At 41.9% G+C, this 12959-nt stretch overlaps 1 protein-coding gene across 1 annotated transcript in view; it reads right to left on the bottom strand.

Annotated features, from left to right (window-relative positions):
* The window catches only part of MED12L (mediator complex subunit 12L), a 165180-nt gene that overhangs the window by 120668 nt on the left and 31553 nt on the right, over window positions 1-12959 (bottom strand). The window contains exons 11-15 of the mRNA XM_067301536.1: window positions 6703-6834; window positions 5208-5334; window positions 2535-2749; window positions 1278-1382; window positions 182-358 (exon numbers count right to left, since the gene is read on the bottom strand). Of these exons, the coding sequence (XP_067157637.1) occupies window positions 182-358; window positions 1278-1382; window positions 2535-2749; window positions 5208-5334; window positions 6703-6834 (756 nt within the window). The remainder of the gene's footprint in view (window positions 1-181; window positions 359-1277; window positions 1383-2534; window positions 2750-5207; window positions 5335-6702; window positions 6835-12959) is intronic.

Raw genomic sequence — 12959 nt, 5'->3', positions numbered from 1 at the left:
CTACAGTCGTGCACCTACGGTGTACGCAGGCAGGAATAACGAACATCGTGCGGACTGTTTGCAGGACCTCAGGCAAAGCTCACACAGCTCTTCGCACAGTGGGACTGATCTTTATTCCTTTAAATGCTTTGGTATTACATCAGTGAGTACACTTACGCACACAAGCACAGAGCTCACTTACCAGAGGTATAGGGAAATGCGTTGCATATTGCAAATGGCGAAGGAGGTCGTAATTGGATGGAAAAATCAGTTCTCTCAGTCTTTCTCTCTTGACTGACTTCTCACTGGTAACTGAAATTCTTCTGTCTAAAGAAGAGCTCACATTCTCACAAGACTCCCCAGGCATCGGAGAAAAAATCTAAGTCATGTAAAACAAACATTTAAGATAAGTGTAACCTCAAACCTTCAAAATTCAGCAATTCCATTCAGAGATCCAAAGTATCTGGCTGTTTTCTAAGACAGACAAAACAAGGGCAATCAAAACCAAGCCTGAAATTTAAGAAGCTAAATATACATAATACATTTGTATATATATTTCCATTGTTATTGTACAAGTTTTAAACTAGCAGTATTCAGTCAGGAAAAAAAACTACAGTTCAGAGTGGTTTCCACACTTTACATGCTGTTATGACACAGAAACTGTATGATCAGAGGGTCCAGTGATTCCGGGGAAGTAATGAGAAGTGGGAAGCGACAGAGCCAATGGACAAGAGACATAATAGGCAGGCATGGATATGCTTGAAACTACCAACAAGACAGACATCGGGCAGAAACAGGGGTCCCAATATCCTGCAAGGGGATTCGCACCGATCGGTCAGGGCACTGGCCGCCCTGCGGCTGCAGAAAGAGGACCAGTCCGAAGGAAGAAACTAGGGGATTCGGGAGTAATCCAGAAGCAGGCCAGCAGCAAGGAGAAAGAGAGGAGGAGACAGGTTTGGAAGACAGAGCAAAGACGTAGTCATTTAAAAAGCAAACAGTATCAATTTGGGGTCCCTTGATGTTAAATAAGTAGCTAAATCTGCATATTCATTCCTGATTAACTGTAATACACAGTACTCTGAATATCCGGGGGGGAGGAGGAGAGGGGGAGAGAGAGAATGATGCGCAGAAAGGAAGCAATACATCGACATGGCGAGCGCTACAGAGGCTGGATGCCAAAGGACACAGGCTGGTGAGAGAAGCGAGATGGTTCCAGGGACATGGAAAAAAAGACTTAGTGTGAACAGCGAACAGGCACAGGCATTGACAGCATGCAGAAAATCAAAAGTTAAACCTACTGGGAATTCCGAACCAAAATCTGCCTTAAAGTCACTTTTGTCTACATCATCAAAAATATTAGTGGTTCCTGAGTCAATGCCCATATGTTCCATAATACTATGGTCCTAATAATTGTCAGAGAGAGAGAGAAACAGACAGTCACATTTTACTGAAGTCTTGTTTAATTGATCACAGGTAAATTGAAGTATCCCACCTATTTATGGAATAAGAAAAAAAATTGATGGTAGAAGTTTTTAGATATTTAAAGCCTTTATTCACGAAAGGGTTTTTCCAGCCTAAATCCACAAAAGGATAGAAAAGGGCAGGAGCCAAAAGGGAAAAATAAAACCTTACAGTATATCCCTACGTGCAATTCTGCCCCCAGGGACTCCTACAGACAGGAAGTTCTGTGAAACTTCTGCACATACTCTGTGAAAGTTGATGCTTGTACCCTCCCAAAATTTATTTACTATTTTGTCCCATCATAGAAGGCAAATCCTAGAAACCTCCTATCTTTTGGGGCAAATTTGACCATGAGGCCTACATAAGAGATTCACAAAAGAAATGAAAAATAAATACAAGCGAAGACTTTAGCTGGCCATCAGTTCCACGTGGGCTGTGCAGCAGAACAACAGGCTGCATCACATCAGAATTGCAAATCTGGACCGTACTCAAGAATTAAGAATCATCTTCCTCTTTCACTACTCCCAGAAAAGTTTAAGAACTGCTCATCTGGTGGAAGACTTGAGATTGCACCTGGATTGTGCATGTATGAGTCATGAGGTCTGGCTTCACTATCTTCAGATCATGGCTGCTTACTACACAGAAAACTCTCGATCATCTGCGAATAGACTACCAGCTCGTGAACCATTCATGCTTGTGCAGTGCCAGCGTGCTCCGATACAGATACAGAGCCCATGCAGCTTACTCCAGGCTCCACACGGACTCCTCCTGCTTAAAGCTATCCCTACTCTTCACTGAAACGTATCTGCAAATAAGGTTTTTCAGTGGTAAGTTTAGAATGCTATATTATGCCTTTTTGTTCTTCCTGCATGATTTAGACCACTGGAGAATTGAAAGTTCAGTGTACTTGCACCAAAACTGCAATATTCCAAGGTATACACAAGAATGAAGTATAATGGATCTTCTAATCTTCTCTGGTCGATCTGTAAGTTTTTTAATACCATGTCTTAGAAATACTAATGCTTTGGCAAAAAATCTACCATGAATGAAACAGAATACCAAACATGGGAGGAAAAGAAAGCATGAAGTAGTACCTCCAATTTCATATCATGATCCTTAGAATAGTGTTCATCCACAGTTTCCCCATTAGGTGAACGCTGTCTAGCGGTTGCAGTGATTGACAAGTCTCCACGTGATATTAAAGTGCACATGTATGCGTCATGGGAGAAAACATCATGTCGAATGAATTCAGAAAATAGCAGCACCAAATTCACAAACTCTGTCTTCTCATGGTCGCTATTTGGGTCAGCTATCAAAAACAAAAAACACACACAAGCAAACTTAGAATGTAATTTCAAAACATAAATACTTGTTTTTCAGCTATCCAAATTACGAACCCCTGCAAATTTATTTTAAAGTTTTAAAGGCCTACTAAAAGCATCTCAGGGATCCTGCATAGGTTTCTCCTCTCCACAGGACGAATCATTTCCCATCCAATGACACACAACTTGCATGGTTTTGCTTTGCTATCAGTTCAAGGCATCTGATGGCATTCAGACAGCAGTGAATTCCAGAGCATCCTACACATCTGCTCATGTCGGCACGTGTCAGCGGCAAGTACACCATTCAAATACTTCCAAAAATAAGGGGGGGGGGGGGAAGAGGCCATTGCTTGTGCAAAGAAAAACCAAGCTTACCTCAAACTTCGGACTAAAATGGACCACCCAGTGATTCTCCTTTCCTCTCAAATTCTATTACTAGAGTAAATTTTACTGTCTTTGCTATAATACTTGCTTATTTTTTTAAGTTACAAATCATGATTTCATACATGATTTCATCACCTTCACAGGCGCACATGCCCACAGATGCTTCCAGACTGAGGAACTTGCTCATTCTGAACTTTATAAGAGGGGCTAAAGACAACTTATTTTAGTAATTCTTAAGTTGTCAAAGTGTGTTTTTGTTGGTTTTTAATCTCTCTCTCTCCATTTCTCCCTTATGTATTTGTACCATGTTTAGCAGCGCGTATCCCACAAGACACTGGAGAAATGAACACATCACAGTAGCCCCTCTCCTTTTCCACTCAAAGTTTTCATTGCTTCATCAAGTTTTTACTCACAAGGGCATTTTAGGGTGAATATATGAGACAATATTATCACTAATACCTTCTTAACACAAAACATTTCTAAATATTTTCAAAGAACTCAAGATATCTGCATTCCAGACATTCAAAATGTAAAAGGATTACTTTTTACAATTTAATATTAAGCTTTATCAGATGAACATGCTCATGCATATCAGGAAAAAGTCTATTAAAACAAATGCATGTTATTTTACCAATGACAAGACAAAGCCTAGAGAAATACAATATATGTTGTTTTCATTGGTCACAACTATATTTAATTTTATTTGTTCTATAACCCAGGAAGGTTTGCAACATGGCAATTAACAGAAATTAGCTCTATACCACAACTACTCTATTGGGCAACAAAACCTCAAGCTACAGAACTACTACTAATTCAAACCAACACATATTTAAATGCAAATTATGCTGTACAAGTTCAAATTAGTTCAATATATAATACTATTTCTATAAACAATTGCCACTTGCTGTCAAACTAGCAGGCAATTTACAGATAACAATTAGGCCTATTTTAATCTTTCCTCCAAACATGGTAAATAGGTCTATTCTTCTAATTTTCACCCTAACATTCATTCTTTTGGTATTTTTTAGAATTCTCATTATACTAGAGCTATAACAGTATGCCCAAGCATACACCAGTTCAGAGACAAACTTTTTCTCTGCAGACCTTCAAGCCCAGTTCACCCTGAGCTATCCACCACGACCGACCCCCTCAAAAGGGGGATGCACAGATGGGGCGCAGGGTGAGTATGTTTGCCCTCCTTTGAAAGACAGTGATTACATACTTTTCATTCTTGGAGACATAAAAGCTCAACCACTGTAAAAACAACGCACAAAAAACTATTCCAAAGTTGGAAAATGCCACAGAATATTTCAAGCAAGGAAAACATTCCCCAGCTAGTCTCCCTACTCCGTCTGGCAGAACTGCCCCAGTAAAGGACAATACCATATAGAAAACAAGGAAGTCAGACACACAAGTCTAAAGAACAAATATTTTGGATGGTTTAGTAAAACCAGGGTCACCACTAACCCAAAAATAGAGCAGAGTCAATATTCTAGAGTTTCCTTTTTGAATGTTGAGGATTTTTGGTGTCACATTTCAGACCAGTTAAAGTCTGCTTTATCTGAAGGGCACTAGAAAAATATGCACTAACTTGCAGTACCTTAGATATCAGAAACAAGTTTCATTAGACTAAGACATTTCATAGAGCAACCAACAACGGACAAAGATCACTTTTTTCAATCCACCTATTCATAGAATGACAATTTTCCACTTTAACACTTGCATACAAGTCAGTTATTTTGAATGCGCATGTGTCAAAAAGGTGTTTGATATTATATAGGCCTAAGAATGCAGGTACTTTTCTCAAAACCTGTTACAGCTTAAACAGAAATAAAGGTAGTTTCTGCCAACTTTCCTTTGGTGAAAAGAAAAGGAAAGAAAAGAACACAGAAAGATCCTATTACAAGGCAGGAGATTTTGAAAACACGTACATATGAAAGCAGAGGAAATCATCATGGAAATTGAGCCAGAAACACTTGCTACAAAACAATAACAGCAGCAGCCGGACAGGAGACTAGTTGTTTCTGACCTACTTTGGAATACAAATTAGTTAATACTCACATAATGAGGGAGCTTGGGTATCTAAAAACCTTAGCAGGACATTCTGGAAAACAGGAAGACTGGAACCTGTCAAAGAGGCTGATGATAGGGATTCCTTTTCATCTAGGACTTCAGATTCACCACATCTCTAAAGAGTTGGGGGGGAGGAGAAAAAAAAGCATATTTCTACTCATAAATATACATAATATTCCCACAATTTGCACCTGATGCAGTAATAGGCGTGCATATATCTACTCAAATATACATATTTCCACAATTTGCACCTGATGCAGTTCTATGTGTGATTGTTTCCTCTCTCTTAATAAAATCTAGACTTGTTCTAGAATCACATTTTTTCTCCCATTGCCAAGTTCAATTATTTCTAAGATATTTTATTTAAGCACTTTTGATTACTTATCAAAAAGGAATGTCCAAGGCATGTAACATCATCTGTAACGATACGTTTTTTCCATAAAGCAAAATTTAAGGATACAGAACCTCCAGAATCAGTGTAAAGACAAAAAGCAACTCATCTTGTTTGCATAAATTACACTAAAAACACGACATCGCATCTCTGCCTTAAATGGCTTTCGGCGTGACCGAGGTAGACCAGTACCCTGCTCGGTGGTTTGTGGCGAGGGGAGGACACGGCAGAGCAGCTCTGGAAAGCGAAAGCCTGCCACCCCATCACGCTAGGTGTGAGCGGTGCAGCGGCAGTCTGCGAGCGCCCGGGCTCCGGCGCTGGCCCCCGCCGGGGCCCCTGCGCTCGCTGCTACCGTCGGCCGGCCGAGCCGCCTCCCGGCACCGCGGGGGCGCATCGCTCCACGCAGCGCTGCACCACGGCAAACACGCTCCCCTGGTTTGATCCTTGGCACAGAGCATGCTTAGTATTATAAGAGTTTCAGGGGAAAGCATGTGCAGTGAGAAAAGGGCAGGGACGTGACCGTCAGCTTACGTAAATGGGAGTAAGATCGTTTACCGCGACAGACGGACAAAAGCAACTAAGCGTTTTGCCCCTCCAGTGAAACGTTTCCATTATTCTCCTGAAAACGAAGGCAACGTAACAGAATGCAAGGCTAAAATTTGCGTTCAAGTTTTGCCTCAACACGGATGCTAGGTTTGAGAGCTTTCCTGGAGCCTCCCGCGAGGAGCGCAGCCGCTGACTGCCGAATCCCAGGGCACCAGCCGGGCCCGCACGCCTCCTGCCAATCCAGAGCGCCATGGACTCGTTTGGACAACGCGCTCGCAGGAGTAAACCAGGTCACGCGCACGGATGTGAATCCAGCTAACAAACCCGTTCGAGTTAGGTTGTGATTTCCTCTTAAGTAGAGCGCCTTTTCATTTAAAATTAGAGTTTAAAAACTGTATATTGATGACAAAATCCCCAGCACTCCAAATGCAGTTAAACTTTTTTGTTTTGTTCTGTTAAGGGTGGAGATTAAAGTGAGGTTTCGTTAGAAACTACTTACTTTCTAAGCATATTGTTCACACTGCTCTGGAAGTAGAGAGAACTTACTTCTGCTTCGATTTCTGCTTGCCTCTTCTCCAGGAGCTTGGCTACTGCCATGGCCCTGTGTTTGCCAGACCTCTTACAACTCACAGCCCATTCGCAGAGCAGCATCACCACGGCTTCATCATTCGGGGCTACCTGTTCAGTGAAGAACAGAGAAAACCACTTTACCTGCGCAGCAAACAAACTTACTTCTGAGGAAACCACCTTCAGCAGCCAATGTTCTGGGGGATGAAAACTAAAGCTGTGTGATAAAAGGCCAGAAATAGCTAACGCACAACATTTTGGCTTTTGTTCTTAACTATTGACAGGTGTTTTGTTCTTAACTACTGACAGATGCACACTTAATGTTTCCTGATGAAGTATAATCTGCAAGCCGAAGAGGGAATTCTCCATTTCCCACACTCCTAATATTCAAATCAAAGTTTTCCTTTACCATAATGTTGTTTTACAAAAAAGAAAAGGAAAAGGAGACCTGCTTTATGAGCAAGAGAAAAAAGAAAAGCATAGCACACAAACCCTCTCAACAAAATTAACCATACAGAATTTATGCTTTCCTTACATTGTTTCAGACCTACTCAATGTCATTCCTGTTGAAACTGCTTCTAGTCCATTATTAGCATCCCATTGGCTCATTAAAAAAAAAGAAAGATTCAAAAAGTGAGGATTCTGTCAAATAACCAAGATCAAAAAACTCCCAAAACCCCCACAACTTATTTCTGACCCATGTGTACCTAAACATAGACAAAAAAAAAAAGTATGTGTCTTCAGAAAATCCATATTTGCCAAAAATAGCAATGGGGTATAGTATGCTTATATCTAATAAGCGTTTCCCATATCTCTATTTTCACTAACCATCCACATTTTGGAAGTATTTTCTCTGATGTGCTACTGCACTGGGTCTGCTGAACTTCCTCACTCCTGCCCAAGCTGGCTACCATCTCCAAACACTTTAACAGAGGAGATATCTGCATGCAAATTGAATAGATGCGATTTTTCTTCTTTCTCTTAGACTAGCACAACAAATCGTAAAAGAACACCACCATTAATTATTTTGCACATGAGAGAAATAGGGTGTTCTTCCTTCATGGAATACACTCACTAGAAAACACTGCCTGTACGCAAACGTATGTGGAAGCTTACATATGTACGCACGCATATACAGAGAGCATCTACAGTGGTCTCAGCCAACAATATCGGTCTGTTACTCAACTCTGCTCAGAGCTGCACTCAACTATACTGAGAGCCGAAAAGCAAAACCAGCAAAATTTGGCACTATGTGATCTAACCACTTCCACTGCTTCCGACTTCCACTGCACAAGTCAACGTTAGTTTGCATTCAAGCCCTACAACAAACATAAATGCAACACAAACTTAGGACCAAAGTAAAACTCCAGTTACCATACCCGAGAACAAATACAAACAAAGTTAAAGCCAACTTCACTTGCTAACGTTTTCATTTGTTACCAGGCTGTCTGCACTTACCCTGATCTATTGTACAGCACCACTGTAGGGGCTGATTAAAAGGACACATGGCTCCAATCACACACCCAATCGCCCAGAACCGAGGGCCAAGGTACATTTACCCAGGCGTGTTTCTTCCAGAGATCCCACGGGTTGTGTTTAATTCTTTCACAAAACTCATTAAGAATGACTGCAGCGGAAACTAAATAACATTGTTATCAACATCAAATTGCACATCTAGAGTTTTAGACACTAAGCCAGCAATAATCACGTATCATATTTTTTGACTAAAAATTGCATAACTGACCCAATTTATTTGATAGCCAAAACAGAGAGAAGCAAAAACACAGGGCAAGCTGACCCTGCTTTGCTAGGGTTGAAAGTTATTTCAGTTACTTCAAGAAATGCTATGAATCCTTTCTTTTGAATAATACAGAAATGCATAATTCTGTGTTAAAATTATCATAACAAAAGGGATAAATAAAGGACAGGTGTTTATGCACTTCACATAAAAGTTGCATGAAATTACCCTGCTCAGGAGAGCATTGAGATCTACATAAATTAACTACAGATTAATTCCTTGCCTGCTCTTCCTGAACTTCAGAAAAATTCAGAATGACTAACCCATTTCAAGCAGCTTATTTTCAATGGACATTTTTTTCTAAATGTAGAATTAACAACTAGAAGAGAGAGCTCTGCAGTTCAAAAAATGCAGACAGTTGATTCCGAGTCATCCGTTACCACTGTGCAAATTATTAGTGCAAAAATAAGTCACAATTCTACATCTACAAAAAAGAACTAGATTTTCAGAGATGTAGAATCAAGCACGACCACAAATCAAATGCTTAGAAGTGATTACGCACCTTAAAAAAGTGTTGATTCTGCAATTTTGTGTATATGCAGAACAATCTCTTCTGAAGGAAAAAAAAGATACCCTAATCATTTGAAACATCAAGATGTTTATGCATCTCAGAATTTAAATCACACAACTTATGTGGAACTGAGTTTGGTTCTCAGAAGCCAACATGCACAGCAATAAAAAAAAATAAAAACAAACACACGTGCACACACACACAGCTGAATACACGTAATTATTTAAACCCCTCTCCTTCAGACTTCTGCTCTGCAAGTTGCCACCACCAGAGCTATTTACAGCACATAAACCTAAGCACACACTGAGCTTTTGAAGCACAGGGGCCTTATAGTGCACAGCAGCTGAGGACAGTAAAGTCGAAGTGGCTATCAATCAAAACCTTTATTTTGCTTTTCACTGAAAATAACAACTGTGTTTTAAAGCCATAACTCTTATGCGTGCCTACCAAGTATGTATGCAATATAGAAAGTTAGCAAAAACCCCGGCAGTGAGCAAGCCCGCGCAGTGGCGCACGGGTGGCGACAAGGCTGTTCTAAGCGATCCCCCCTCCTCCGTGGGCCACACTGCACAGCAAGATGGGGTGGTCGGAAGAAACTCCAGCGCTGAGCGTTCACTGCTGGCCCCGAGCAGGGCAGCGACCTGCTGCTCCACGGAGGGGGAAGCACTGGCCGTGACACCAGCTAGCACACATCAGATAGCTCCGGCTTCCCGTCCACCGGCGCGGCGGCAGCACCCCGCTGCACAGTAGGCTCTGCTGCACAGCTTCCTTCCTTCTGATGCCATCTCACCATAGCTGCACCTCGTGATTTCCGTCCTTTGGATGCTCTAAGTGTTGACAGAGGCGTGCTAATAATACAGTTAAGTAACACCCCTTAAAACCTGCAGATAGGAGATCCAAAATTAGATAAATCCACAGCCTGATGACGTTCTCATTTGGGAAAGTGCAGATCACATTTCAAACAGCTTGAACTATTGCCTTGAAGATCAGTATTAAGATCACATTTGTACCCTTAAAATTTCAGGGGCAGGAAAACAATAGGATCAATTCGTACATTACTTAATGACTATGTTTGCAGGGATGACAAAACATAACATGCCAGACCACAGACCAGCTGTGCTTGGGCAGGGACTGCAGCTCCTTCAGGCTGTGGGAAGCTCTCTGACAGACACGGCCCCTCTTTGAAATTCCCAAATCCTACAGAAGCTCTAATGAAAGAAAAACGCGGTAAGGAGGTATCAAATGGGATGGATTACCTACAGCAGGCAGCACACACTCTCAAGGCAAGACTTGCAGGAGTTAAGACATCTCAGTTGCAACATTAATTGTTTTGATACGACCCAAAATAGCTGTAACTTTCCGGAAGTCATTAGTCGAACCCTTTCAAGGAAAACCAAAGATCTCATTGGCACCAATTTGTAAGCAGAGCAGCAGGTGGGTGAAGAAAAGTTCTTTAAACAGGTGCAGCCAGTAACACAGGAAAGTATTACATGTTTGTGTTTGGGGACAGGAAGCCAAAAGCACCACTGAGCCGCTGCCCTCTGTACCTCTGCGTCTGAGCGCCTTCCCCACTAGACCTTGGCTTTATTCTTAACTCAAATGTTACTGCTGAAGAAATAGTTTGGTTTTTTATGCCAGCCAGAGACACTGTTGAGGCAGCTGGACTGCAGAATTCATCTTTTCGTGACAGCGGCAGGAAGGGCACAACATAAGGTTCAGAAGCTCAAATCCCCGAGCAAAGGAAACCACCAACCTCCTCTCGACTCCTCTAAGCCTCTCAAGCAGCAGTTTGGTGCGTGACTCACTGAAACTGGGGAATGCCAGCGTCATTCGTAACGATCGCTGTCCGAGATGTCATGCACACAAGGGAGCTACCGTGCAACTGAGCGGCCGTGCACCAGCTGAGCGTGACACCCGAGGGCGAGCGGCTTTACGGGAAGCTGCCGCTGCCGGGCAGCCGAGGCACCGCGTCCTGCCTGCGAAATCCGCCGCACCGACAGGCTCCACCGCCGGCAGCGCGAGAAGCAGCGCCTGGAAAACCGCTCCTCCCACCCAAAACCCATCGCTGCGCTTCGGGTTAAAAACAAACGGCACCAGCAAAACCACTCCTCCTACCCCAGGAGGCATTGCCGGGCTTCGGGTTAAAAGGAAGGAAAAAGCTTCTAACAAATATGCACTTATGCCAGTCACAGATGCCAGTGGAGGACCTAAGCTCTATATACGCACATATGTATTTATACGCACGCACACATATAAAGAGAGACATTCCTGATATTTTCAAACCAGGAAGGAACTAAAAATGTATTCAACGGAATTTTCCATTGAAAATTGAGCAGGTACTTTTTGAGCAGGTACTTTTTGCAAGGCAAGTCTGTGTTCCCAGGAAGCAAATGCGTCCTTAACTCTTGATGAGGGTTAACTTAAAAAAAAAAAAAGTCTGATTACTTCCTAGTATGTTCAAACACAGTTCAAAACACAGTTTGTTATTTTATTTTTAATGTTAGAGAATTTTATCATTTGAGAATGTTTCCTTCAAATGCTAACAAGACTTAGTTTTGGGGGGTTTTTTTTTAAAGGCAGGCTAGCTAAATAAATGTGGAATCACAATTCCAGTTACCATATTCAAATAAACTCTTCAGTGAAATAAAATTAACATTTTTAAATTAAACTCCAGCCCTACTTTCTAAGAAACAAAAAAAGGTTTCCAGAAGCAGTACTTTTATTAAATAAGACAAAGAAGGGGTATGATACAACAGTTTTTGGTAGTACGACTTGCCTTTCTGAAGTAAAAAGGCACAAACCAGTCATGAATTTTTTTCTATCAACCTTCAGAAAAGCTCTCATATATTATTAAGCAAACTGATTATTAACTTTGAACATTTAGCATAAGTCTTCAGAAGACATGATTAGTGATATTATAATGATTTAATGCCATACTTCAAAGGCTTTCTGCATTGATCCTGTAACAATCATCCCTGGGATCTGCAAGCAGACATTACCTTAATTGATAGCCGATTTCCTTAAAGGACATTTTAATTGCATCACTCCTTCCTTCTCCCCTGTACTGGATACCTAGACTTCCAGGTTCATTTTCACCACTTTTAACAAACCCTCTCCCTCTGCTGTCGCCTAGTCCCACGCGTCCCACCCCCAGGGCTGCTCCACCACCGAAGGTCACATCGCCACCCCATCCCCTTTCCTTCTGCCACCCCTGCTCCCACGCACGCCGAGCACGCGGATGGGAACGGAGGCTTGCCGGCCTCGAGGGTTAGTGCTGGAGAGCAAGGCAGAATGGGGAAGGAAAGAAAACCGGAGCCAGGAACAAGAGCACTACCAGAGCCCCTTTTGTAGAAAAACGGGGCCGCGCGCAGCCTGCAAAAGCATGGGTCAGAAACCCCAGGAGAGGCAAGTCAGCTCCACTCACAGAAATGAAGCCACGACAGCTCATTCTGATTGAAAACATAGCTGCATATTCTTAAAAAAAAGGAGCTTTCAATGTGCATTAGTCTCTGTGGAAAAACTGTCCAACCAGGTTATTGTTGTTTTAAACAAACTAAACGCACTGAACCTGGCAGTACAAAATAAAATAACGGTACATGAAGAAATACCTCTGACGGCAACCAGAGAGGGACAAAGTCATCGCAGCGTGATGGGCCATCCTAAACAGAGACACCATAGCACTGTCAACAGCTCAGAGTCAAACCTCTTAGAGTACAATTTGCATATCTGCTTTAAATAATGAGACCAGGTTCAACAAAATATTAACTACTGCTTTGAAGTTGTCTGATTTAAAATGCAAAACCAAAAATCATGTGCTTAAAAAAAAAAAACCCCACACACCAGTTATTTAAGTCACAGGATAAATTTTTCCCTCACAAGAGAGATTTTGTATTTTCAACTTCCTTAGATACATAGGCGAGCAGGAAC

Source organism: Apteryx mantelli, chromosome 9 (genome assembly GCF_036417845.1).
Source record: "Apteryx mantelli isolate bAptMan1 chromosome 9, bAptMan1.hap1, whole genome shotgun sequence".
Lineage (NCBI taxonomy): Eukaryota > Metazoa > Chordata > Aves > Apterygiformes > Apterygidae > Apteryx > Apteryx mantelli.
Note: the sequence above shows the minus strand (reverse complement) of the source record. Positions and strands in the feature narration are given on the sequence as shown.